The 27,930-nt window shown below is 47.2% G+C and overlaps 1 protein-coding gene and 1 non-coding gene across 20 annotated transcripts in view; both read left to right on the top strand.

The window, feature by feature from the left end:
- The window catches only part of KCNH1 (potassium voltage-gated channel subfamily H member 1), a 436,030-nt gene that overhangs the window by 177,681 nt on the left and 230,419 nt on the right, over positions 1-27,930 (top strand). For 17 of the 19 annotated variants that reach the window (XM_086343235.1, XM_086343234.1, XM_086343244.1 and 14 more), the window contains one exon: positions 4,149-4,578. In XM_086343235.1, coding sequence (XP_086199361.1) covers positions 4,149-4,578 — 430 coding nt within the window. Of the gene's footprint in view, positions 1-4,148; positions 4,579-11,452; positions 12,220-25,829; positions 26,502-27,930 lie in introns of those variants that run through there. The other 2 variants (XM_086343252.1, XM_086343251.1) reach the window with 2 other exon arrangements.
- Positions 2,106-2,177, top strand: TRNAR-GCG (transfer RNA arginine (anticodon GCG)). Its single transcript has one exon. It is a non-coding gene; the product is annotated as a tRNA-Arg (tRNA).

Here is a 27,930-nt window from a genome sequence, read left to right as displayed (position 1 = left end):
CTGTCTGAGCAGGCTCAGAGATGCAAGCGTGTGTCCAATGTGTGGGATGCTTGTGCTGCCTGGAGCGTACGGCCAGAGGATAGCATGGCCTGTGGGTAGGGCTTGCATGTGACATGGTGGCCACTGGGGAGGGATGGAGTGGAGCGGAAGGAGGAAGTGCAGGTGGAGCACACAGAAAGTATGAAAAGTGGTGGGAGCCTGGTAGTTCATCTCCATGAATGCCTGCCACAGAATTAGATCTTCAAGAGGCAGTGGTTCAGAGGAGGGTTCAAGGACAGGCTGAAGGACCATTCCTAAGGGAGCTCTAGAGGACACTGCTGGACTCAGAGGTGCTGGGACGACTTCTGTGCTGCTGCTCAGCTCCAAGTTCTGGGACTATTAAGTAGAAATATCTCTTCACTAACTGTATTTTGCCTCTCATTAGTAATCAGGTTTTTGCTTCCTCTTCCCTTTCTTTCTCTCGAGCATCCTCCACATGCCAGCCACTGTAGACCCAATAGTGAGCAAGAAGACAAAGCACCATTTTCCTCTCTTCCCTGTAGCATTAGCACAAGGAGTACAGAGTCAGTTCCCCATAAATGTTGCTTTGGGTTGAATGTAAGGGAAAAATGACAAGGCAATTTTGCCCAGGATAATGAGTTCTGCTTCAGAGTAGAGCTGCTTTGAAAGATGATTTCAGGAACCTCCTTATGAGGAGGTGGCGAGTAGGTGGCTGCTTACATGTGTTTGATTTCTGAGTCATCAAAAAGGCTTCTTTGCCTCCCAAAATATCTCCTTCATCCAGGCTGTGGGTACTTTTAATTCCACGATTGGAAGCTGGTTTCCCTCTGTTAAAATGCAAATACCCTAGGGGGAGAGGATATCCATTTACCATCATCAGTCTATTGCACCTTAATATGAGGGTTTTCTCAACCATTTTTCATGGAAGATTTTTGAGAAAAGCACATGGAGGGAAAGGGGATCCAGGGGATGAATACTGGACATGGCAAAGCTAAGCTGTCAAAGTCAGCAGTTTGGATGAACCGCCTGGCTCTGTAGTCCCTTTTGCCTAGTAAGATACATTATTATGTATTGGCAGGTGTATGCTGGGCCAGAAATGATTATTTCTGTTGGGAATTTCATGGTTACAAAACTTTTTTTTTTTTTTAAGGGCTTCCCAGGTGGTGCTAGTGGTAAAGAATAATCCCTAGGTTGGGAAGATTCCCTGGAGAAGGGAATGGCTACCCACTCCTCCTCTCCTATGGACAGAGGAGCCTGGTCAGGCTACAGTCCATGGTGTTATAGAGTTGGACACAACCAAGCGACTAAAACTTTCAGTTTCACTTTTTTTCCACCCATACTTCAGTGAAATAATTTGTGTGGTAACCTGTTTGGTTTTTATTGCCAAGGCTATGCTCCATATGGTTTGTGTGTTCATTTGCCAGAGAAGGCTAATGATAGCTGCTGTCACAAATACCCCCAGAGTTTCAGTGGCTTATATAAGAGGTTCCTTTTTTCATTGACATCACAATAGGATTCAAGCTGATTTGGGGGATGCTATATTCCACATAACCTCCAAGGGACTCAGGCCCCCTCCATGCTGTATGTCTATCATCTTCAGTTTTTGTTCAGTTGCTAAGTTGTGTCCAGCTCTTTGCGACCCCATGAACTGCAGCAGGCTTCCCTGTCCTTCACTATCTCCTGGAGTTTGCTTAGACTCATGTCCACTGTGTCTGTGATGCCATCCAGCCATCTCATCCTCTCTCACCCCCTTCTCCTCCAGCCCTCAATCTTTCCCAGCATTAGGGTCTTTTCCAATGAATTGGCTCCTTGCATCAGGTAGCTGAAGTATTGGAACTTCAGCATCAGTCCTTCCAATGAATATTCAGGGTTGATTTCCTTTAGGATTGACTTCTTTGGTCTCCTTGCAGTCCAGGGGACTCTCAAGACTCTTCTCCAGCACCACAATTTGAAAGCATCAATTCTTTGACACTCAGTCTACTTAATGATCCAACTCTCACATTCGTACATGACCACTGGAAAAACCATAGCTTTGACTAGATAGACATTTGTCAGCAAAGTGATGTCACTGCTTTTTAATACACTGTCTAGGTTTATCATGGGCTTCCCTGGTGGCTCAGAGGTTAAAGCGTCTGCCTGCGATGCAGGAGACCCAGGTTCAATCCCTGGGTCGGGAAGATCCCCTGGAGAAGGAAATGGTAGCCCACTCCAGTATTCTTGCCTGGAGAATCCAATGGATGGAGGAGCCTGGGAGGCTACAGTCCACGGAGTCGCAAACAGTCAGACACGACTGAGCGACTTCACTTTCACTTTCTAGGTTTATCATAGCTTTTCTTCCAAGGAGCAAGCATCTTTTAATTTCATGGCTGCAGTCACCATCCACAGCAATTTTAGAGCCCAAGAAAATAAAATCTGTCACTGTTTCCACTTTTTACCTGTTTGTCATGAAGTGATAGGACCAGATACCAGATATCTTAGATTTTTGAATGTTGAGTACCTGACCTCAAAGAAGGCATGCCCTGGGGAAGAGAGAACTTGTAGAGAAAGTATTCTTACATTTATCTCCTTGGCTTGGAAGTGACACTTCGTCCACCTCGAATTCCATTGGCTGGACCTGGTTCCAGAGACCTACCCAGATAGAAAGAGGCTGGGAAATGTGATTAGCTGTGTGTCCAGGAGGAGGTGACACAGACTCACCAGGAAACTTCTACATTTTTTCCTTCTGTCTGTGACATAACCTGACCCTTGAGTGTTGTCATTAATGGTATGGAGGACCAAAGAGGAAACAGTGAGCTGGAACCTGTCCAGTGCTTAGAGGAGTGGCAAGTCCTTCACTCTGCCTGGCGAAGGGCATCATTCTGCTGTTAGATTTTTGCTGTGTAAGGGAGACCAAAGTCTTCATTCAAAGAAATGTCTTTATGACGTTTATTTGCTTTTTAATAGAATTTGGGAGATTTTAATGGAAATCTCCTTTCCGTGCACCTTGGAATCGTTTTGGAATGTGAGTTTGAGATTTGAATGGTATAGCTTCCGTGATATATTTCAGCTCCCTTAGGAGATAAGGAAGAGTAAGTTGGCCTATGCAGGAGTTCTAGAGCTCTTCCCGTCCACCTCCCGCATCGTCTAGACTGGTGAACTGAGAGGTAACTGCATGGTCCAAATTGACACAGCAAGTTAGTGACCCACCTGAGGGGTAGACCCCATTTTAAAGATTTCTACACTGGTGTTCCTGCCCTACCACAGTGCTGTTCCCTAGAGAACTGTCTGGAGAATACCCTGTCCCGGTGGGATTTGAAGGAGGAGACTTAAAGCAGGTGAAATCAGAAGGCTCCTTCTGGTTTTGAGATTCCTTGATTGATTGAGATTAAGTACATTTTGTCTGGCTGTATCCCTGACCTGACTGAAGTGTTGTAACCTTCCAAGAGTTTGTAACTTTCCTGGGAAAACAGAATCTCAGTTCTTTATTCTTTTCAGTTGTTCCTTTATTTTTACCTTAAAAAATTATTTGTTCTTTAAATATGTATTTTTGTAATAGTAAAGGTAACAATTTTTAATTGCAGAAGTAAATATATGCAAATGTAACAAAAATATATACAAAATATAATAAAAATTGCCTGTAATTCTATAATTTGACAGTGTAGCAATTACCCCTGTTAATGTTTTCTATGTCTTTCCATGTGTTTCCTGACCATTTTTCAATATGAAATAAATATGCAACTCTAAAAATATTTCATATTACTTAATATGAAATATTACACAACCCTTAACATTGTTTTAAAATGAATAGTATGGAAAAATGCTCATATTTGTATTTGTATACATATATACAATATAGTGAGAATGAAATTCAACTTTTAATTGTCTTATTTTTATTTTAGCTTTTTATTTGCTTTTTAAAGGATGTAGGGAAAAGCTAATGGAAATCTCCCTTCTGTGTATGTTGGAATAAAATTCTTATTGTATCTAAGCATAAAAGTATATATGGGCATTTCTCTATGCCATGACTTATTTTGAAGCAATGTTTTAAGGGTTGCATACTCTAGCGTCTCATGGGATACGCGTGCTGAAGGGAGCCTCTTGGGAGGTGGCGGGACGGAGCTGGTGCTCTCTCTGTTCTCGGCCCTGACCCTGTGCCCCTTTCCTCCCAGGGCATCAGCAGCCTGTTCAGCTCTCTGAAAGTTGTCCGGCTGCTCCGCCTGGGACGCGTGGCCCGGAAGCTGGACCACTACATCGAGTATGGAGCTGCTGTGCTGGTCCTGCTGGTGTGTGTGTTCGGGCTGGCCGCTCACTGGATGGCCTGCATTTGGTACAGCATCGGGGACTATGAGATCTTCGACGAGGACACCAAGACCATCCGCAACAACAGCTGGCTCTACCAGCTGGCCATGGACATTGGCACCCCTTACCAGTTTAACGGGTCTGGCTCAGGGAAGTGGGAAGGGGGTCCCAGCAAGAATTCCGTCTACATCTCCTCGTTGTATTTCACCATGACCAGCCTCACCAGCGTGGGCTTTGGGAACATCGCCCCGTCCACAGACATTGAGAAGATCTTTGCCGTGGCCATCATGATGATTGGCTGTAAGTATCACAGTGACTGGGCAAGGGGTGGGGCATTAAGTTTGTCCATCCTTTCGGTTAGCCGGAAATAGGGCAGTTGCTACAGTGCCATAGGATTGGGGTGTTACGGCTTAAAATAAGGGAGGGTTTTTGTTTTTAAAGACTAGCTTTAGAGTTTTCCTATTAATTTAAACAGTATATATTTACTGCACAGAAATTCAGAAAATAACAAAAGAGCACAAAGTAGAAACTAATGACTAACCATACATAATTCTGTTTCTTAAAATTGCTGTTAACGTTTGGTGTTTCCCTTAGAGATTTTTGTCTGTCCATATCTGAACACACAGATAACACGTTTTAATAGTTAAAATGAGATCATGCTATACATTTTGGTATACTTCTTGTTCATAGGACAGTGAATTGTGGAAGTTTTTCCACGGCAATTTAAAAATAGCTCTAGATTGCACAGTTCAGTGTGGTACTAGAGAAAGGATGCATGAAAACAAAATCAGAAGTATCTCAATCTTTTGTATTATATCTAGAAATAGTAATGGTTTTGCTAGAGTGGGTTAAGTAAAATATTCTAGTACAATAGTTTTGTATATATTTTTACTCTTTAATGCAAATCCTAGGAAAATTTAAAATCTTATTTCTATTGAACAGTGCTGATCTAGATCAATATTTTTGATGTCTGTTTGGTGATTGAGAGGTTTTCTAAATCCAAAAGGTAAAAACCTACAGGAATAAACAGCTCTTATTCAGTTGAGAAGTAATGGGGCTTTGGATTAACTTCACTGGACTGAAAAACAGAAATAACCCTAGTTCTTGAGGAAAGTACACTTGGCCCTCTGTATCCATGGATTCTGCATCCTCGCATTCAACCAACCATGGACTGAAAATATTAAAATGAGAAACTTCCAGAAAGTTCACGAACCTTAAATTTGCCACATACAGGCAATTATTTACATAGCATTTATACTGTACTAGGTACTATAAGTATCTAGGGATCATTTAAAGTATATGGGAGGGTGTATGTGGCTTATAGGCAAATACTATGCCATTTTATGTAAGGGACTTAAAAATCTGTTGGTTTTCCTATCTTCTAATCAATTGGTCCTAGAACCAATTCCCTATGGACAGGGGGTGAAAATGAATGCATGGACTGTAGCCTAACCAGGTGCCTCAGTCAATGGAATTTTCCAGGCAAGAATACTAGAGTGGGTTGCCATTTCCTTCTCCAGGAGATCTTCCTGACCCAGGGATTGAACCCAGGCCTCCCGCGTTGTAGGCAGACGCTTTTCCGTCTGAGCCACCAGGGAAGATCCGAAAGTGACTCAGTAGTGTCCAACTCTTTGAGACCCCATGGACTACATAGTCCATGGAATTCTCCAGGCCCAAATACTGGAGTGGGTAGCCGTTCCCTTCTCCAGGGGATATTCCCCACCCAGGAACTGAACCAGGGTCTCCTGCTTTGCAGGTGGATTCTTTACCAGGGAAGCCCTTAATTTTTAAATGCTTGACCATTGACCATTTTGTAGCTGTTGCCACTACTACCAAGTCTGGAAACAGCCTTGGGTTGTAAACAACAATGAACTCCCCTCACTAAAGGGAGTCTTGGGGAAGATTAGCCTAACTGGGCTGGGGAAAGCACGTGAACTTGAGTGGATTGGACTCATTGTGAACCTGCCAAATGCACCCTGTTGGTGCTTCCATGACACACTGTGGTGTGAGAGAGGACAGACCTCCCGTGAAGCATGGGTTTGGACTGTAGTCTGGTCACAGGTGATGAAGCTGGGCGCTAGTTCCAGCTGGCAGAAACCCTTGTGCTTGATGTGCTTCCTCAGGGTGGAGCTGACATCTTGTTACACCAACCAGGGGATTCTAAGACCAGGGAAACGGAGGCTTCAGCTTGTCTGGCTTTGTCCAGCCCATCCATAATCCAGGGACCCCTTGGCAAGTGGATTTTGTTACCCCTTTTGTTCCATTTGCAGCTCGCCTCCTTTTTATTTGCCATCACCACATCATGTCTGAGGTACTCCTTTCCTGAAAGCCCCTCTGCCATACCCAGAGCCCGGCTCTGTGTGTTTACCAGATGCGTCTAAGGCTTAACTGGTTTGTGGGAAGTGTGTGCGGGGAACTTTTGGGTCTGCTCTTTTTTTTAAATGGGTTTTAAAAGAGATGATTGCCTGACCATGGGGAGCAGCATTAAGTATCTGTGGGTGGCTAATTGCTTTAGCTTAATTAGAACTCGAGGTGCTTTCTCATGTCGTGTAAAAGGATCTTTGCTCTTCTAGAACTATTTCAGCCTTAACATCTCCTAGTTTTCTAGGCAGTGCTTGCAGCATTTTGTGAGCCTTGGGGCACCAGTAAACAACCAGATGCACCGTGCTCCGGGCACAATTTCTGTCTCTTAGGGGGAAGATGAGATGCTCCGTCAATCGGAATACTTCATTATATGCATTACAGAAAATGTGCTGAGAGTGGTCAGTTAGAAAATAGGCTCCATTTCATGAGCTCCCTAAAGGCTTTCAAATATGAGGAGACTTCCTTGCAACTTTTTACCTGGAAGAAGAGATAAGAAAACAGCTCTGGTGGCATATGAGGGTAAACTGTTTCTCCAAAGCCATTCTTCTCCAGAGAAAGTAATTTCCTGGGTATAGTCTCTAAAGGAAAACCCAAACAATTATCATCACCTCTTTTCTCTCCCCACCTTTTCAAAGCTTTATAATGTTTCCATTTCTTTTTTTTTTTTAAGTGTAATACATAGGCAGTCACCTCTGCAATATGCCCCAAGTATGATATTTAGGTAGGCAAGTCTGCTTAATTGTTACTTTGTTTCCTGATCACTTGCTGTTTGCCAGGTGCTGTGCTAAATATTCTATATGCAAATCCCCCTGTTTGCAACAACTCTATGCCTTAGAGGTTATTAAGTACATTTTACAAGGAAATGGAAGCTGGAAGAAGTTAACTCCTTTGCCAAGAATGCATGGCTAGTATGTCGGAAAGACAGGATTTGTGTCTGGGATTCTGAATTAAAAGCCCAGCTCTTTCCCCTGTGCCCGTCTGCGATGGTGTGGACTGAGAACACGGACCTCATCAGCCTGTCCTCTCTGGCACACCACTCACACTTTGAAAATTCTCTCCATAAACTTGAACAAGCCAGCAGTTTCTACAGTGGGAAGTTTTTGTACACTTGCCTGTTGTTTTAATTTAAAAACAAATTTACGGTAGAAACTCGGGGGACCAGGTGCTTCAGACACCAGCCATTTTTTCAGCAACCTGTCACTTACAGTTACAGCTGTTCCCCTTTCCGTGTGACAAGTCTGACAAATTCTTGTGCTAACAACAAAGTTGTTGCTCTCTGTGTAAAGCGCTGGTAATTACCTTGTAAACTCACATTCCAGACAACCTTTGTTCAGGACAGCTGCTGAAGTCTTACTTGATTTACGGGGCTCTCTTTTATCTTGCTTTGCCTGTGTGCACACGTGCGCACTTGCGTCCTTACTGCGTGGCTCACGGGCTGGGTGACCCCAGAATTGGGATCTTGGGTGACAGGGAACACTGACCACACCCTGTGTTTATGCTCCGGGGTCAATGCATCTCCCTCCCCAGTCCCCCTCGGATCAGACTAGCATTCTTCAAGGGGAGTAGAGGGAAATAAAGCCAACGAGCTTTGAAGTACTGGTAACATTGTGATTTTCTCCTTTTTGCTTTGAATTTTATAGGCATCGGTAATAGTATTTCTTGGTTATTCTGTTGCCACGTATTAACCATAATATAGATTATCCAGAAGCCTTCCGTTGCTTCTCCTCTTTGTTCTCTGTCACTGAATATCTTATGGTAACTTAGCTAATTCCCCAGAGGCTGCCAGGAAGCAGGAAAACTATTTTCAAGTTTGCTCACGTTTCTCAGTTCTGATTTTAAAAAATTGCAATAGGAAGAGGAGAAGACTTGGCTAAAATGGGCATTTGAGATCATCTCTGGATGTTGGTGATCTACAGTGTGTCCATCTTCTGGATTTTATGTCTAACTTGTAGGTGTTGACAAGTCAGCCCTGCCCTGATCCCCTTGCCATCCTTGAATAGGTTTTCAGTGGTCTCCTGCAAGGCTCACCCTGTGGGGTGATGGGTGGACCCCCTCTTTTGCATGTGTGGTTTGCCTGTGTGTTGGTGCTGAGAGAAGCACAAGGCCCCTCTGGCCCTCAGGGTGACATTTGGGAGAGGTGACCTCATTTAGCAGCCACGTACCGAGTGCCTCCCTCGATAGAACTCTGAGGATGGAGGTGTCTCTGTGGGTGGCACTCCCAGGAGTCTGAGGTCTGGGGGGTGGACACTGGGGGTTGGGCCTGGAGATGGAGACTTCACTGTGGGCTGAGCCCTTCTGGGGGACCCCTCAAAGGTGGGATTGTCAGGGATGAGGGGAGAGTCCCTCTATCTTGGGGTCTCAGTCTCAGTTAGGGGCATGACTGTGTCTGGGGGGATCTCTTCCAGGGAGAATTTGACGGTTAAGTGACAGTTCTCGTTTTCTTAATATGGGCTTTGCACTTTTCTGATTCTCTCCTCATAATGTCATTGCTGTCATCCTGTCATTGTAATTAAGCCACATTCATTTCCTGTCTCTCTGATGATGGCAGGGGGTCTAGACATCATACTCCTCCTCCAGGCGGCCTCCACCCTCCACCCTACAAGCCCAGCCCTTGCTGTTCTGTCTTTGCATATTTCCCCCCTGTCCTCCTCTGCCTCAGCTCCTTAAACCCAGAGCAGAATGTGAGTGCTGAGGGGACTCTTGTGAGCATCCCTTGAGTCCACAGCAGTGCCTCCTCCTCCTGCTGGGCTGGATCTCATCCTCTTCAGGGCTTTAGTCAACCTCTGCCCACTCCCTCCCCGGGGTGGGGCCTGAGAGCTCCAAGAGAGTTATTGGACTCAACCATAGCGTTTCCTTACATCACCTTCTTTCTTGGCAGGAAGGGACACAAGTAACCTGCTGCTGCTGCTAAGTCACTTCAGTCGTGTCCGACTCTGTGGGACCCCGTAGACCGCAGCCCACCAGGCTCCCCTGCCCCTGGGATTCTCCAGGCAAGAACACTGGAGTGGGTTGCCATTTCCTTCTCCAATGCGTGAAAGTGAAAAGTGAAAGGGAAGTCGCTCAGTCGTGTCCGACTCCTAGCGACCCCGTGGACTGCAGCCCACCAGGCTCCTCCCTCCATGGGACTTTCCAGGCAAGAGTACTGGAGTGAGGTGCCAGTGCCTTCCCCGAGTGACCTGCACCCTGCACGGTTTGAGCCGACCACCACCACCCATGCGGGTTGCTTTATGACCCCTTTTCAGCTTAGATTGTTATTTGCAAGCAAATAGGGACTTTACCCTGGCTCCTTCAGGATTTTATTTAAGCATTCTTATTTCTTTTTATTCACCTTTGTGGAATATGCCTTTTTGCACTCTATGCCATTATACTGGTTTTCCAAAAAGGATTGGGCCCATCTCCCTGAAGGCTGTAAGATGCTCTTAAGAGACTTCAAACACATACCAGACTCTTAATAAAATATTTATGGTCCTGTTGAATCTGAACTGTTGAGAAAGTTCTGGAGTTTTAGAAATGGTGTTCAGTGCTACTGGCAAAACTTCTTTATTAGTTAGGATATAGGTTTAGTTGCTGGACAGAGATGGGACATATGTTTCCTAAATGTGTAGGGCTGGACTGACTGCTGCAGTCATCAAAGCCCAGGTTTCTCTGCTGTCTTAAATACATGACTTCCATACTGGGATCCCATATGGCCGTTCCAGCTTTGGCCGTATGTTCTTTCTCCAGAAAAGAGGAGAGTGGGGTGGGACGGGGGTGGAACTGAACTCTTCCTGAGCTCCCTGAACTGTTCTCCTTTTGAGGACAAGACTAGGAAGTTGTGCATGTTACCTTTGTTCATATCACTTTCGCTGGCACTTGGTAACCTGGCCACATGCCTAGCTGCAAAGGAGGCTGGGAAATGTAGTCTTCTGGGTGGTCATGCATCAGGTAGGAATGCAGGATAAGGAACACAGTGAGGGATGGCCAGCGGTGTGTGTCTACCTCAGCCTGTCTCCCTCTCCTCTTCTCCCCTCAACTGATGCCAGCAAACATTAGCCCTCTGTGACAGGTGGGCATCGCTGGAACTTTGTCCCTGAATTGCTAGTTGAGAGGTTTGGGTTCAAGTCCTCGGTGGTTTCTACCTCTCTGCTTTAGTCTGTACCTTTCATTTCCTGTGGATTAGAGGTAAGAAGCTCTCCTGACCATCTCGTTTGGTTGAAGTGAGAACTAAATGAGATAATGACATAGGTTAGCTCTTTGAACGGAGAAGGCAATGGCACCCCACTCCAGTACTCTTGCCTGGAAAATCCCGTGGACGGAGGAGCCTGGTAGGCTGCAGTCCATGGGGTCGCTAAGAGTCGGACACGACTGAGTAAATTCACTTTCTCTTTTCACTTTCATGCATTGGAGAAGAAAATGGCAACCCACTCCAGTGTTCTTGCCTGGAGAATCCCAGGAATGGGGAAGCCTGGTGGGCTGCCGTCTATGGGGTCACACAGAGTCAGACACGACTGAAGTGACTTAGCATAGCATAGCTCTTTGAAAAGCTGAAAATCTACATTCAGATGTCATGGTTTTCTTGTTAATAACAGCAATTGTTTCTTGCCCGTCCCAGTTATTTTCCTTCCTGTTCTTAGAAAAAAAGAAAATAATAATCGCTGCTCCCTTCTCAGGAACATGGGACTGCTGTTTAATTTCATTTTAGGTTTATGCTCATTTTGGGAAATGGGGCAGTGGCCAGAGTGCTATGGCAGAAATAACTGTTCATTTCACATTTATTCTTAGAGATTTTTTTTTTCTTAGCTAGCAAATCAGTGTTTTTTTCCTTCTCTAGACCCTGATGATTTAAAAAGCTCTATCTACCATTCTGCGTTCCAGTTGGACATCTCCATCTTTAACTCAACCTTGAGCTTTCTGTCGTCTGCATCCCTGCCTGTTCTTCTCCAGAAGACCATCTCTGCTTATTACCTGCCGGTTCTCAGCCCCTCATTGTTGTCATATTTTAAAGCTGATGGGCCCTGCTTTGGGTTTACTTGCCTGCACTTAGAATCACACTGCTCTGTAACATTCTTACGACTTCAGAGTTATCTTTGTTGTCTTCAGTATATTTTTGTCCAGCTCCCATGACACTCTAGGCTCCCAGAGGGCAGGACCTCTGGGTCTCTCTGCCCTTTCACTTCTCTGTGTCTGGGCACATGCTGTTGAAATGTGAGAAAAAGCACAAGCTTTGGAACCAACCAGTTCTTTAGACCTGTACTATTAAAAAAAAATTTTTTTTTAACTATAGTTGATTTACAATGTGCCAATCTCTGCCATATAGCAAAGTGACAGTTATACACATACACACATGTGCATGCTAAGTCACTTCCGTTGTGTTCGACTCTGCAACCCAACAGATTATAGCCCGCCAGGCTCCTCTGTCCATGGGATTCTCCAGGCAAAAATACAGAGTGGGTTGCCATCCCCTCCTCCAGGGGATCTTCCCAACCCAGGGATTGAAACTTCATCTCTTTCATCTCCTGCATTGGCAAGTGAGTTCTTTACCATTAGCGCCCCCTGGAAAGCCTAATCTCTACTGTACAGCAAAGTGACTCCGATAAACACATACTTAAAAAAAATTCTTTTCCATTGTGGTTTATCACAGGATATTCAGTATGGTTCCCATTAGTTCCTGTTTATCCATCCTACATTATACTAGTTTCCATCCATCCCTCTCCCTACCGCCCTGCCCCTTGGCAACCACAGGCCTATTCTCTATGTCTGAGTCTGTTTCCTAGGTAGGTTCATTTATACTGTATTTTAAATTCCACATGTAAGTGATATCATATGATATTTGTCTTTTGGACTTACTTCACTTAGTATGATAATATCTACTTGCATACTCTGGATTAATAATGTCTAGTTGCATAGAACTCTTGATTAATGGCAGTTTCCTCTGTTGAAAATGGACATACCAGCCTCTCCTTGATCATATTTTCAGGACGGAAAAACATAAAATGATGCCACGCACCTAGCACGGTGCTTCACACCTGGGTGTTCTAACAGTGGTCGTTTCTCTCCCTGGCCCTCCGTTTCCACTCCTGCAGCGCATTTCCAGCACTCATCCAACTATGATGCTTCTCAATCCTTTGTTAGTCCTTTGGGTGTGCTCTGCTTTATACAAATTTGAACTTGTATAAAATATCAGGTGCATTGCTGTATTTAAAGTACAGGCCATTAAAATATGTGTATCTGGATGTGAGTTTCCTAAATACAAAGCTTCTCTTAAAAAAAAAAAAAAAATGGCCTGACTGCAGAGCAAGTTAGGGGAAGCTCTTAAAGGAGGAGAGAGTCATTTGTGTGATCAGGAAGCATCACCTTCCAGAGCCGACTGGCAGGATTTTCACTGGCCAGGAAGTGGTGCCACATGGAGTGTTGGTGTTCTCCCCGGAGGAGAGAAGGGCCTGGAAACACTCATGCACCGAACACCAAGACCTGCCAACGTCTTGCTGGGAACTTCACTCAACAGCCTCATACGTTGGCTCTCTTATTCCTGTTTTGTAGATAAGAAAACCAAGGTTCAGAAACACAAAGTATTAAGTTATCTGAGGTCGCAGTTTAAGAGGTTGTTTAACTGGGTTTTGAACCAAGTTTTATCCAACATCACAGTTTCATTTTTTTGCTTCTGTTGCTGATTTATTTTGGGATGTCAATGGGGGGAAATGTTCTCTTCAGGGTATATGTTGTTGAGGGCAGGGGAAAAGTTGTCAAGAGAAAGGGGCTGTAGAAGAATTGCAGAGAGGGGGTGCTTTTTCTGGTGCCTGCGTGCTAAGTTGCTTCAGTCACATCTGACTCTTTGTGATCCTATGGACTGTAGCCCGCCAGGCTTCTATGTCCATGGGATTCTCCAGGCAAGAATACTGGAGTGGGTTGCCATGCTGTCCTCCAGGGGTTCTTGACTCAGGGGTTGAACCCATGTCTCTCATATCTCCTGCATTGGCAAGTGGGTTCTTTACCCCTAGCTCCACCTGGAAAGCCCGCTTTTCTGGAAACCTTGTCTGTAATTTTGAATGATAATTACGGTGACAAGATATCTGATGTGTGTTCTGGGACGACATGACCCTGGTTCGTCACTGGATTGCCGCACTGGGGGAAGCGTGTGCAACAGAGGTCTTAGATCTGAGGAAACTGCCAGTGGGAAGCCAAATGGATGAGGGGTATTGTCTCTGACCTTGTGGCTGCCCGTGTCATTTGCAAAATCCTTTTCTTTCTCTTTTCAAATATTTCCATCCAAGTGGGAGCTATCCCATGGAGATGTTGCTGTAGTCAAGGCTTTTGTTCCTGTTTTGCTTCTGTGACTCTTGTCTTCTTTGAGATTCTCAGTACCCCATGGGACAGGTAGTATTCTCTCCATGTTTGTATTTTTCTGGATAAGGAAATTGTGGTGTAACCTGTTGAAGATCACACAGCTGGTTAGAAGCAAGGTTGGGCTCAGGCCCGCATCATCACCCCCAGCTCAGCGCTTTCCTGCACTTCTGATCACCATGGTAGCGGCTGGTGCTGGTCGCCCGGATCCCAAGTTATGCCAGTAGACTGTGGCAGCTGCTTCCTTCGTGGGATGTCCTCAGAGCTTGATGAGAAGAGGTGAGGGTGGGTGAAGGGTGCTTTACCTCTATTCTATTTTCAGCCTAGGAACCCGACTAATCAAGTTTCACACCTCTTCAGCTGCTTTTTATCCAGCCTTTGTTGTGGCTCTCAAATGCGAGGCTGACAACTACAGACAGCTCGAGCGAAATCACACAGGGGAGGAGATCATGTTCCTTCTTTAAAATTAGTCAGGAGGAAAGCTCACCAGGGAGATGTTTTCTAAAAAATACGTGAACAAGTATGGTCCCTGAGAAGACAAACATTAGATTTCCCTGCCAATTCCCTAGAACCTCGATCAGTCAAGTCTTGTTTAAGAGACATTTTTGGGTGTCTACTGTGGACGGTGTAGGGCTTCCCTGATAGCTCAGCATCATCCCCCACTCCAGCATTCTTGGGCTTCCCTTGTGGCTTAGCTGGTAAAGAATCCTCCTGCAATGTGGGAGACCTGGGTTCAGTCCCTGGGTGGGGAAGCTCCCCTGGAGAAGAGAAAGGGTACCCACTCCAGTATTCTGACCTGGAGAATTCCATGAACTATATAGTCCATGGGGTCGCAAAGAGTCAGACACGACTGAGCAATTTTCACTTTCACTGTGTCCCAGATACCATCGGTGCTGAGGATGGAGCATTGAATGGGATATGTAGCTCTGCCCTCTCATGGCTGATGGTCTGCTGGGGGGACTAGATCAGTAAATAAGAAATGGCTGTGAAGTGAGATGAGTCTGTACTAAGGACATGTGGTTATGGGAACATGTTCTAGGGCTCCTCAGCCAGTCAGGGATCAAGTAGAGAGTCAGGGGATACATACTCTGTTTATTTGGGAAGAGCTCTGGGTCAGGCTCCTCAGATTTTTCTCATTGCGTCTTTTCTGCAGATCTCTCTCCAGTCAGACTTCCAGTTGCCTTAGGTTTGGGGCTGTGTGAGCCATTATGTGGTCCACGGAGGGCTCAGTCAATAGCGAATAAATGCAGTAAGGGGGTTAAAATAAGGCATCACTCCTTCCTCAGTCTGCTTACAATCTAGTTTGGGAAGGGTTAATGCAAACAGGAGAAACCATGTGAAGCTGGAAAGCAGTGAATGTTCGTGGAATAAGTAGTGGAGCCCATCTGTGCTCTCAGACTCCTGGGAGCGGATCATTTCTGTAAAGTGGAGGTAAGAGCAGCATTAAGGAGATTTTGCTTGGCCAGTGGATGATGGGTGGGGTCTGTGTGGCATTCAGACAGAGAGATAAGAACGGTACTGACAATGATGTTAGCATACACTGTGAAGGACACGTTATATGTATTCTTCCTTAAGTCTCCTGACAATGCTCTGTCACAGGTATTATTACCCTAGTCTTCCAGGTGAGGGAACTGAAGCTTGGAGAGTTCAATTAGATTTCTCTGGGTCAACCTTAATATGACTGGTAGAGTCAGAATTGAAACCTAGATCCCTGACTCCAGGTTCATTTTCTGTTCACCAGTTTGCACTGCCACCCCAGGATCCTGGCCGTGAAGCAGAAAGCTGCAGGGAAAACAGCACCATCCCTTCCTGCCAAGTGGGAGAGTGAAGAGAGGGGAAGAAAGGCAGGAAGGAAAGGTGTCCTGGTCTGAGAGGGCCTGAGTGGCCACACTGAGCCTCCTGGCTTGTCAACATCTTAGATTCCTTCTTATAAGAGGTTAGGTAGTGCTTAGTGAGCACCTCTGACAGTCCGTCGCATGCCAAGCCATCCAGCTGAGCTGCTGAGTTGTTTGAACGTCCAGATGTCAGTCTTTTAGTGTGTCATTTAGAAAGAGGCCACCTGCGTACAGATTTATTTTTTTACTTGGAGGATACCACCACTGATTTCTGAATTCTGTCACTCAGTTTGTTAGACTAAAGTTGCTACAGCCACAGTATTAATCAGCTTGTCCCCATCAAAGACTGTCCCCTAGTCCTGGATAGCCTGCTTCTGAAATGATGCTGCCAGCGAGGAGACTAGATAAGGAGGATGGCTTCTGAAAGCTAATCTTCACTGCCGTCAGAATCTGTCAAGCTGCACATGCAAATGAATTGGGTCAAGAACATGATTTTAATTTCTAAAATCATAAGAGAGGCCATCCACAGGGCCAAAAGAGATAAGCACAGGTACAAATCCTGATTCCATGACTGAATGCTCCAGTGAACAGGTTGCTTGATTCCTGAGCCTGTTTTTTCATTTGCAGAATAGAGATGATGCCCCTTCGGTGGTATAAGTGAAAGTAAAGGGTCTTCGCTTTCAGCAGGTTTGTGCCTGGTGCCCAGTCTGGAGCCCCAGATGGTGAGTTGGTGGATGGTGATGCCATTCTCCCAGCACCCTTGGTCTGCATGTTTTGCTCAGCGGTTGAGTCAGAGACATTGGAGGGCGTTGGCAGGGGGTTTAGAGGAGGAGGAGGAGATTTTGTGTGCAAAGGTGGTCTTGGAATAGGGTAGCACAATGCTTTGCACATGGAAGAGCTTGACAGGGGTTTGTTGGTGGAACTAGACATCAAGACAAAAATCTTCTGGTGAAGATGCTGCAAAGCAAGGAGCTGTCAGGGCCGACTCCGTAAATCCTCACCTGATAGTGACTTTGCAAACTTAAAAAACATTTCCATTTTCACTTTTCCCCATTGTGGTCCTCTGCGTGTGTGAGAGAGAATAATTTTAGTTCTTGTCAGCTAGAGGTCTGGCTCTGAATCATAGCTACGTGGTGATAAAAAGCCACTGTCGCCTCAAGAAAGCTTGGCAAGGAGAGAGGTCTTGGTAGGAACAGCAAAATGAAAGAGCAGGAGGCTGAGAAAATCAAATCTGTGAAAAGCCGCTGGGGAGTTCTGCAGAAGCACTGTGCCCTCCTTGTAGCATCAACCCTCTGCAGCAGGGGACCCTGTTCCTCCTCGGGGATGGGAAGAGGGGCTGGGCTGAGCTGGAATGGGGGTGGAGAGCTAGAGCAGGGGAGGGGTCCCCCTTCCTGATCATAACTGCAGAGCTGAGGACCAGGCCCTCTCCTCAGAGCTCCTAGGATTAGGGATGAGGGAAGCAAAGTGCACGCATTGGAGAAAGGAACCACAAAACTTTAAAGGGTTGCCTGCAAAGCGAGGCACAAACGCACAGCCTGACAGAGGACAGCAGGCTGACCACACTGCAGAGACAGCACGAAGCGAGAGGGGCTCCGGGGCTGCGGGACTACCTGTCAGGCCCAGCCTCCCCACGAAACAAGCAGGAAGGCAGAGAAGAGGTGCCGGCTGCAGGTTGTCCCCTGCTTGCTTGTTTCCTTTTGATTCTATCCCTTCCGGGAGACTCAGGTGTTTAATTACACTGAGCAGCGCTCACAGGCAGACTCTGGAGACTTTGGTTGGAATCCAGTGCCTTCAGACGGAGGCTGAGTTCTGAGCAAAGGCTTCTGAGCGCACAGCGGAATGTGTGATCCGGGCCTTCGATCTTAGCTTCCCTCCCTCCCTGCCACAAATATTAGTGAACCCCCTGTTGCCTGCCAAGCCTTCAGAAATGGTGAGGACACATGGATAACCAGTCATCCCTTTCCTATGATGAGTAACCGAATCTCCAGTTCCCTTGTGGGTACTTACGGAATTCTGGAATTGATCAGGACTCGGATGTCATCAAGGTCACCGGCAGGTAGATCTGTGAATCTCTTGCCTAAAGTTTGAATGTCCCCAGGATGGGGCCTTTCTGCTTCAAATAAGCTAAAGGATGAGAATTTCCCTTTACGTAAAGCTAAAATTCCCTCCCCGTGGATTTCACCCCCTTGTTCTCGACTGGACTCCTGGGACTTTGCCAGCGAAATGTAACTTTTCTTTTATACAACATATTTGAGAAATACTATGTCTTCCTCGAGGCATCGCCTCTTTTAGGTGGATAAAACCAAGTTCTTCTATGTGGTTCTGAGAACTTTCTCTATTTAGATAATAATGATATTTTTGTGTGTCTCTCTTATGAGGGTCCCAGGACTAAACTCAATTGTCTCCCTGTAGTTTGACTAGAACAGAACTGACTGGGACCATTGCTTTCCTCTTGTGAAACTACATTTATAGATTGAAAGAGCATCAGAACTAGAAGGGGTCTTAGAGACTGTCCTCCAACAACGCCATCGAGCAGTTGAAAAGGCACAGAGAGGAGGCGCTCAATTAGTGGCAGTGCAAGAAAAAGGCTTAGGTCTCCCAAACCCCCAATTCTCCAAGGTTTGAGCACTTTCCATCGCTCTCCACCACATCCAGACATCTCTTTAGCCTGCTCTTAATTCAAGTTTGTATTTTTGACTGCTACATGTGCTGTTAAGGTTCACTAGCACCAGCCAGAAGTCCACAGTTATTCCAGAGGTTCTACTACGAACTCTGTTTCTATCATCTTTTACTCTTCCAGTTGGCTTTTTGGATCCAGATCCATGATCTGACACTTACACAGATGTGTCTCCCTGTTTTCCTCGGGTGCACCCATCTGGGGATATAGTCATGGGACAAAGTCATAGCAGTAGGAACAAAACAACGAGTCCTTTTCCTCTCACTTTTCAGCAAATTAGAACCTAGCTTGTGGTGTAAGAGGTGTGAATGATGCGTGATCACTCCGGAGTGACTGCACATGCCCTCTGCTCCCACCTGGTAGGTAGTACCCATGTTCCCTCCTGGGTCCCTGCTGTCACTGACCATGTGGTTCCCCAGTTGGGACCCCCACCCTGCTGAGCTGTGGACCTTCTTCTCTGCCAAAGCGCCGGTGCTACTCAGTCCACGATGCCGACAGTGGCGGGCGGAAGCTCTGGACTTGGCTCCAGTGTGAGCAAAGTGCCCGACTCCCACCTGCGCTGCACCCTGGCACCGGGCAGAACAGGATCACATCATGTTGCCAGTAACAGAGCATTTTCATTTGGCTTGCTTTTTAAATTCTTTTTTTTTTTTTTAATTCCAGTTTCTTTTCTTAAATCTTGGTGCTCTTAGTTTAGGCTAGAAGATACCCCATATGCTGTACTCTTCTTGCTTTCTCACAGAATCTCACCCTATCCTAAAGTTCCTAGACAAAACTTGTGCTTGGCAAGCAACTGTATATGGAGAAACTATATTTCTACCATTCTTTGCTTTTACAATTGGCGTTTGGGACCCTACTCCATGACTAGCAGTAGGGCAAACACTGGGATGCAGCTTCTTGATCCTTAAGGAGGCCATTGTTCCCTGACTCCTTGGCGACCTTGACCCTGGAAAGCACTGCACGTCCCTGATCCGTTCTCATCTGGGCAGCTCCTGTGGCCTTATACATAAATGTCAGCGTTTATACTTTCATCTGCTTGGATACAGTTTTGACCAAATTACACTCTTAGATTTATTTTTGGTTATTTGATTGTCAGGTATGTGATTTGCAAATATTTCCTTCCACTCTGTGGGTTGCCTTTGTGTTTTCTTAATGGTGTCCTTTGCACAGAGTTTTTCATTTTGATGAAATCCAGTGTTTCTGATTTTTTTTTTCTTTTGCTGCTTGCACTTTTGCCATATTTAAGGATGGTGATTTTTACCCATTGATTGGTTATGGTTATTATAGTTATTACCTCCTTTGCCTGAAGTCATGCATGCATTTGATCAACATGTCATCAATTTGAGGGTGTTCTGACCCATTGAATCATTCCTTCACGTTTTATCATGTAATAGCAGTACACGCTCTGGTAAAAACTCCCTCCTTCCACCACTTCAGAAACTTACAGGGAAGCTTCCTGAATCTGCTAGAATCAGAGCAAATGTGCTGAAAGTGCTGAATTAAGAGCAAGACGTGTAGCTCATAAAATCACAACTTTATTATGGATAGGGTACTTGGAAACACTGTTGTGTGAATTTCACCCACTGAATGCTTCTTATTCCCATGAGCAGAAGGAGACGTGGGAAACGGTTATGAAAATCTCTTAACTTTTCTGGGGTACTGCTGTGAGCTGGAGCCAAGATGGTCCCTGGGTGGAGTGACAGTCAGCATTGCTCTCCAGGAGAGGCTCCCAAGTGTTACCCAAGCCTGGGATGGGGGTCGGGTGGCCCATGGTGTTGAGCAGGGGCTACCTGACTTGGCAGCATCTTGTCATCCGCTCCCCTGACACCACATCTACGATGATGCTCTGGCAGCCCAGAGCTGCTGCTCATCCCGTGTTCAGTCACAGACCTGATGCTCACAGTCAGCTTGGCCCTAGAGACTTGGCTGTTTCTAATCTCCAGGCTTAGAAGCTGAGCATGAAGCTTGGGGCAGGGAAGGGACTCCCATGAGGTCACAGGCTGACCTTTCCACAGCCAGCTAGGCTGAAAATAGCATCCAGGAAGAACTTCGGTCTCCAGGAGATCAGGCCTGACTGTGCATCATCATCCCACGTTGCCCCTTTGGCTGGCTGCTTCCTCGAGACCCCGAAACCAGCTGAGACAGAGAAACAGAGGAGTGTGCAGGTCAGGCCTGATTGGCGGGAAGTACATACATACTCTGGAATTAATGGGATAGATTCAGGGAGAATGAAAACAAATTCTAGTTCCCCATACTTTTTTCCCCTATTTTTTTACTGGAATATAATTGCCTTACGATGTTAGTTTCTGCTGTACAAGGAAGTGGATCAGCTATATGTATACATATGTCCCCTCCCTTTTGGGCCTCCCCGCCCCACCCCCTATCCTGCTCCTTAGGTCATCGCAGGGCACTGAGCTGAGCGCCCCGTGTTACACGGCAGCTTCCCACCGGCGATCTGCTCTACACGCGGTGGTGGATACATATCCGTCCCAATCTCCCACACTGGTGTGCCGCTTTGTGGCTAACAGGGTGTTGTACGCATTATGCCACTAATGCTTGTACTAACAGAGCTTAAATGAGGCTCAGAACGGCCGACTTTCTCACATGACATAGCTACTGAGCTTACATCCAAGTCTTACGAGGTGTCCCCTCAGCACCCCACAGCTGCCCCTTTGGGAACCCCACTGAGAACAAGGAGCAGCTGGGCCAGTTCCACCTTTTTTATCTCAGCTCTTTCTTCACTAAGATGAAAGACGTGAGTCTTACAAAGAGCTCTCTTGCTCAAAACTCTTATTGTTAGCAGTAGTCTGAGTTCACTGACCTCAGAGCCACATGTCGGGAACTGAAGGCCGATTAACCCTAGAGGAGGACCAGGTCTCTGCTTTGGGGAGATGTCTACACTGGCCACTTGCACCGTGGCCAATCTAAGGGAGGAGAATTGACCATAGTGCCCTGGTGCTTTGTCTGGAAGCTCAGCAGTACCAGTATGTCTTGTTTTGCTGTGTTTGGAACAGTCAGAATAATGACATCGTTGATGATGCTATTAAGAGCTAAGCTTTATTGAACATTTATTAAACACCAGGGAACTCCTAATGGCTCATTTAAACCTTACAGCACTCTGAGATGGGACTATCATCATCATTCCCATTTTACAGAAACGAAGATGGAGATATAAAACAGTGGTAAGTTGTTTCCTTCAAATCAACTAGCAGGTGATGGAGCTTGAATTCATAGACTCCAACTGCAGGTATTCAGACCCACCCTATGCCAGAACCTGGGGTATAGGCAGTTTTCAGGGCTTGGCTCTTTCTTCCCTCTGAACTGACTCTCTGCTCCTGTTTCTGCCTCCTCAAGGGGCTGAAGATGTAGGGAGCTGTGAGTGAGGGCACAGTGATGGAGACCCTCTGGTGAAAACAGGCAAGAGAGATGTGCTTTTCACCGTTCTCTTAGCTGCTCACTCTCCCTGTGACTTTGGGAACTTCCAAGCACCCATTAACTTCTGAGCTTCAGTTTCCTCATCTGCAAAATGGAGATGATGCTGCCTTCTTGGCAGGGTGGTTGTGAGACTTAGATGTTATGTCTGTGAAACCCTGAGAGGGGGCCAGACACAGAGTAATGAACGAAATAAATAGGGCTGGAGTTACTGATCACTGAGCAAAAAGTTGTCTGACCTCATGCTCTCTTTCAAAGAGAAATGCAGCACCCATGAAGTACGAGCAGTGGCCTGGCCCTAGGCAGCCCGACTCCACAGCCTTCTCCTCTTGTTATGAAATGGCAGGCATTGTTCACTTATTCATACCATTGGCCTTTGAGATATATAACAGTGCCCCCAAAGAGAGTTTCTCCGTACCTTCCTCTGAGTTTATCACCCCTCTCTCCCTGTCTACACGTTCAGTAGAGATGGAGGCCGTGAATGGTGGGGATGGAGAGACAGGAGGCCCGAGGGAGGGTCATGGGGCCAGCAGGGACAGAGCCTGAGAAGGATGCTCTCCTTCTGCCCTGCCTGGAGGCTTCTGTGAGGTCACCACCTTGCAGGGCTTACTCAGCTGCACCTCTCCCCTTTTAAATCAGGCTTCTTGCAGAGCAGTTATCTCATTATTTAAATAACCTCCAGTCGAATATTCTCACATTCATAACTTAATGACCTTAATTATACGAGAAAAGTACTTGGCATTGCTTTGCCGTTGCCTGCTAACATTCCCAGGTTCCTTAGAGGCTGTGAGTTGGCTTTATGGGTGCGTGTTTCCACGTATGGAAAGAGATCAGAGAACAGGAGATGTGCTGGGGTGCTACAGGCTTCTCCAAGCTGACCGCAGCTCGCTGTCCTCAGGCTGGGCATCTTGGCTCCGCTGTCTCCCTCTTAGGGGTAGAGATGAGAAGAGAGCTGTGTTTGTGGTGGGGCCGCTTCTCTGTCTGCCCCCAAGGAGTTCTGCTTGTCTATGCCTCTCTGATTCATTCACCACCTGGAGACAGGAAAAATCACCCCATTTCTCCTTTCCTGAGAGAGGCAAATACTTGGGGTGAATTTGAGATCTGCTCTGTCACTTTGATCCAGAACTTCCCAGCAAGGTCTTCAGTGGGAAAAGGCTCAAGGGTTGACTTGTGTATGTTCCTCTAAACAGGAGGTAAACAGGGGCTTAATATCTTGGTTATGGCATTACATTGTTTCTAAACTTGTATTGAAAGCCTACTGTGTGCAAAGACACATCATAGGTATTTCCAGGTACCAAACAGACCTTTTTTCTCTCTCAGCCTGCGTATCAATGACAGTTTTTTTGCTATTTGCTGATGTAATGAAATACTTAGTGCGTCTATGCCCCGTGCTTAGGCTGGATGGTGGGAATATTGCTGAGCCACCCAAGTAAAGACAAATCCATTTGCCTAAGTTGTGCTTCTGGAGGCTTGACATGGTCTCATGGTGCCATCAGTCCTTGCTACATCCTCCCAGGGAGACTGCCCGTTTACTGCCTGTGACTGATGAGAATATTTCATTCATTTGATTGCTTAATCAAAAATAGCTAGAAGCTGAGAATAAATAAATAAAATTGCAAACTGGTGACAGTAGAAGGGGGAACAGACAATTTAAATGCAGGTGAGAAGTCGTATGATTGGGGTTTTAAGGGAAGGTATGGGTAGAGATTACCTAAGCCAGTCTTAGGGCTCACGGAGCAATGGATTTACTGTCACCTACAGGCCAACCTGACTTAACTAGGTGAAAAAAAGAAGCGATGGAGGCAGTCCAAAGGAGAGGATTTGCAGAGAATGAAGTGAGTTCACATAGCTGAAATGTGGTGGGAAAGAACTCAACTAGCAAACCCCAAGGCTCCAGCAGAAAGTAGGGGTCAGTAGAAAGGGCTTTAAGTGCTAAAGAGTTTGCACTATGGGCTGCAGGCAGGAGGGACTATCCAAAGACATTCAGCCGGGAATCTTACCATCAGAGAATCAAATGGAGGGCAACAGTACTAGAGGCAGAAGCAACAGGGTGTTTTTGTACTATTTCAGTGGAGAAATGTGGATGATCTGAGCTAAGGCAGTGGTAGTGAGGATGGGGGGAGGCGGAGAGTTTCCAAAATTTTAAGAAAGTAGCTGGACAGCTCTTGGCCGTGTCCCTGTCTGGGGCTGGGGACAGAATGTGCTGCTGCCCTGCTCGTTTCTGTGGGCTTCCTTCCCAGCCAGGCAGGTGGGAGCACATTTTCACAGTGCCCGGGAGTCTCTTCCTGGTGGCTCAGCTGGTAAAGAATCTGCCTGCAGTGCAGGAGACCTGGGTTCGATCCCTGGGTTGGGAAGATCCCCTGGAGAAGGGAACAGCTACCCACTCTAGTATTCTGGCCTGAAGAATTCCATGGACTGTATGGTCCATAGGATCGCAAAGAGTTGGACACGACTGAGTGACTTTCACTTGGCTTCACTGGAAGTCTCTTTCAGCCATATGGAGGGTCTGTGGGTGGCCGGGCAGTGACAGAGGGGAACAGCCGGCGGCTGGCGGGCAGCAAGGGTGGATGAGTGCGCTTCTGAAGCCAAGACTTCCCTCTCAGCCCACGGCCCCCATGTGCACGGGCCCGGGGGTCACGCTGGGTGTAGAGAGACACCGCCGTCAACAGCACAACAGCATATTTATTTATTCTTTCTCCAGCAGCACCCTTTGCTTGAGCTTCTCTGGGCAAAACTGAAGAAATGCTCTGTCTTTATGGGATTGTTTGACTAAAGGAATCGTTGGTCAGATCCTAAGACTCACTCCCCAGCCCAGCACCACATGTAGATCTTTGTTCCTAGTGAGGGCCGGTGGGTGCGGTGGGCGCCCTCTCCCCGCTGTGCCCTCCCCTTGCCAGCTCCTGTGCTCACAGTTGATGTTTCCTCAAGCTCCGTTCATCACGGTCTCCCCCAGGGCCCCACACACCTCTGGGCCACTCACCTGTGCACCTTGGAAGGTGCCCAGCCCCTGTGGGGTCACCAGCCCTCAGCTCCAGCTGAGAGGTGGTAGCTGGGAGAGGGACGGCGCCCCTCTGTCCTCTGGATGCCGGAGGTTGGGATGTCTGAGATGTTTGTTGTTGTTTTTTTTAATTGGAGTATAGTTGCTTTACAATGTTGTGTTAGTTTCTGTCGCACAGCGCAGTGAATCCGACACATACATATATCTACTCTGTTTTGGATTTCCTTCCCATTCTAGGTGGCCAGAGAGCATTGACTAGAGTCCCATGTGCTCTGCAGCGGGTTCTCATTAGTTATCTGTCTTATTCATAGTGGTGTACAAGCAGAAAGAGAGATACCGACATAGAGAACAAACAAATGAAAGCCAAGGGGGGAAGGAGGTGGGTGGGCTGGATCGGGAGGTGTGTGTTCTTCTGATTTTCTCATTTGGGGCCTAGGACTTTGTTGCAAGGCCGCAGGCCCCGGGATCCGGGCTCACCCACGCTTGTATTGCTCACTGACCCCAGGCCCCTCCTCCCGCCTGTGGGAGTCAGCACTCTCAGAACCCGCCGGTCTCCAAGCTCTGCATCCCTTCCTGCTGGCGCTCTGCCTTCTTTCCCACTGCTCTCTGGGCCTTCAGCTCTGAGCTGCAGAAGTGTTTCCAGCAACTTGGCTGGGTTGTGAAGGAGAGATTCTTGCTCCCGTCAGCCAGACTTTGGGCCTGTGCTTTGCTCTGTGCTGAAGGTGGCGCTGGGGTAGTTGCCTGTGAAGTCAGAGACCCTGCCAGGGTCTCAGCCTCACAGGGTGCCCGGTGAGGTCTCAGCCTCTCACTGGGGATCCTGTCCCAGCAGCGTCCAGATCCCGGCCTCTGAAACCAGCCAGGGCCCTTGAGCCTTCGTTAGTTGTGGAATAAGACTCCTGCTTCCTATCTCCTGTATCCGATGCAGGGCTGACTGCTGCTGACGTGGAGAGAAGCACCATGGACGCAGTCTTCCTAAAACTCACGTGCCCTCCACCTACCCCACCTCAGCCGTGATGCCCCCAGCTGGCCTCCTTGAAGTCCCTAGGAACGGAGAGGTTGGGTCTGATGCAGGATTGTCCCTTCTAGCGTCAGGAGAAGCGACCGCTGCGTCACTGCTGCTCCTGTTAAGCTTGGCTGCCTTTGCAGCACTTCAAGACCTGGGAACCCGCAGTGGTTGGGAAGGGCCGCTTAGGTCTGTCCGTATGGTGTCCATGCTGCTGAGACTCCGTTGCAACAGCCAGGCAGGAGTGGAGGCGCCCTCTGGCCTGACCATGCACTCCTAGAGGTGGGAACTGTAGCCCCAGAAGACCCAGTATGGCCCCCTGGCCCTCAGGCTGGAGACATTCTGCTCTCTGCCTTTCTTGGTGTTTCTTCTTTCCATGTGCTCGTTGATGTTTGTCTTGGAGTTGGTTCCACCCCCATGCATAGGAAGATGAGCACCGTTCTCTATGAGGACTGGGATTGGGTGGGGTGTGGGGAGAGGACCCTGGCTCTGAGCACTTCACTCCTGCTCTGTGCATCCACCCAGCTGCTGGTGTCATCAGCAGGGGCGACACGAACATGACTCATCACCCTGCGATGTGCTCCTTCCCACTGTCTCTATTTGCATAATGCTGTCGTTTGTCTTCATCTGGTGGCGTTGTCTCCACACTGCCATTACTCAGGTTTTATTATTTTTTTAGAAATACTTATTTATTTTTGGCTGGGTCAGGTCTTAGTTGCAGCACGCAGGATCTTTGTCGCAGCGCTCGAGTTCAGTTGCCCAGCAGCATGTGGGATCTTAGTTGCCTCTGTGTGTGCATGCTAAGTTGCTTCAGTCCTGTCCAGCTCTTTGCAACTCTATGGACTGTAGCTCACCAGGCTCCTCTGTCCACGGGATTCTCCAGGCAAGAATACTGGAGTGGGTTGCCGTGTCCTTCAAAGGATCTCCTCTGACCCAGGGATAGAACCCACATCTCTTAGGTCTCCTGCATTGGCAGGTGGGTTCTTTACCACTAGCGCCACCTGGGAAGCCCCAGATTAGGGATCAACCCGAGTCCTCTCATTGGAAGGCAGATTCTTAACCACTGGACTGCCAGGGAAGTCCCTCACTCAGGTTTTAAAATCCTCACAGAGCACGTGTGTGTGGAGTCCTGCATGCCAGGGCTGAGTCAGGCTGTAGGGATCCTGGGGATGAATCGCTCTCAGAAGTGGCCCTCAAGGAACCCATCATCCAGTGGTCAGCAAATCATTCTCAAAGTGGGTGCGATAAATGCCGTGAAAAGGTCTTTGGAGAAAGGGCTACAGGAGCTTAGAAACTGAGAAATGACTTTGAGGAAGAAATGCCTTCTGCAGCTGCGAGAGCAGGCCTGGGAGAGTGCTGTGTTGATGGAAAGGAGCTTTTCAGAGGCTTGGTATTGTCATTACTGGAGAAGCAGGGTTGGTTGTGTTGTGCACGTGTGGTGTTGGTGTGGGCGTTGAAGAAGAGTCCATATAATTTGGAAGGGAGGTGGGCACTTCTCTATCCATCTGGAGGAACACTCCCTTTAAGCAGCCAGAAGGGGCAGTCAGGGGTCCTGCCTTCTTGGGGAAGCCCATGTAGTGGGCTTAGAAGATATTTAAGCAGAACAACCAGCATATATGGGTCACTCACAGCCAAGGAATGCCAGTGTGAGGGACACGTGGGTCCAGCCTGGGCTGCAGTGGTGTCATGTATGAAGCTGCAGAACCAGCAGGGAGAGGCCTTTTAGTTTCTTATTGGGTTGGCCAAAAAGTTAGCTATGGTTTTTGTTACTGTCCTACAGAAAAACCCAGACTAACTTTTTGGCCAACTCAACACTTTGAAAAGAAGCGATGTTACGGATGCCGAGTCTTAGGAGATGGGGTCCTGGCCCCAGGTGGCTCATCATCCGAGTGACTATTAGCTCCTGACATAAAACACATGCACAGGGCAACGGGTACTGCGTGAAGCTGTTCTCTACCGTCTCAGGGCCCACAGGGTTGACCTGAGTCTGCAACCTGAAAGCCACTCTTCCTTCTGACGGTTT

The sequence above is a fragment of the Bos grunniens genome, chromosome 16, assembly GCF_055505025.1.
Source record: "Bos grunniens cultivar Pamir isolate PY7600 chromosome 16, Bosgru_T2T1.0, whole genome shotgun sequence".
Taxonomy (NCBI): domain Eukaryota; kingdom Metazoa; phylum Chordata; class Mammalia; order Artiodactyla; family Bovidae; genus Bos; species Bos grunniens.
Note: the sequence above shows the minus strand (reverse complement) of the source record. Positions and strands in the feature narration are given on the sequence as shown.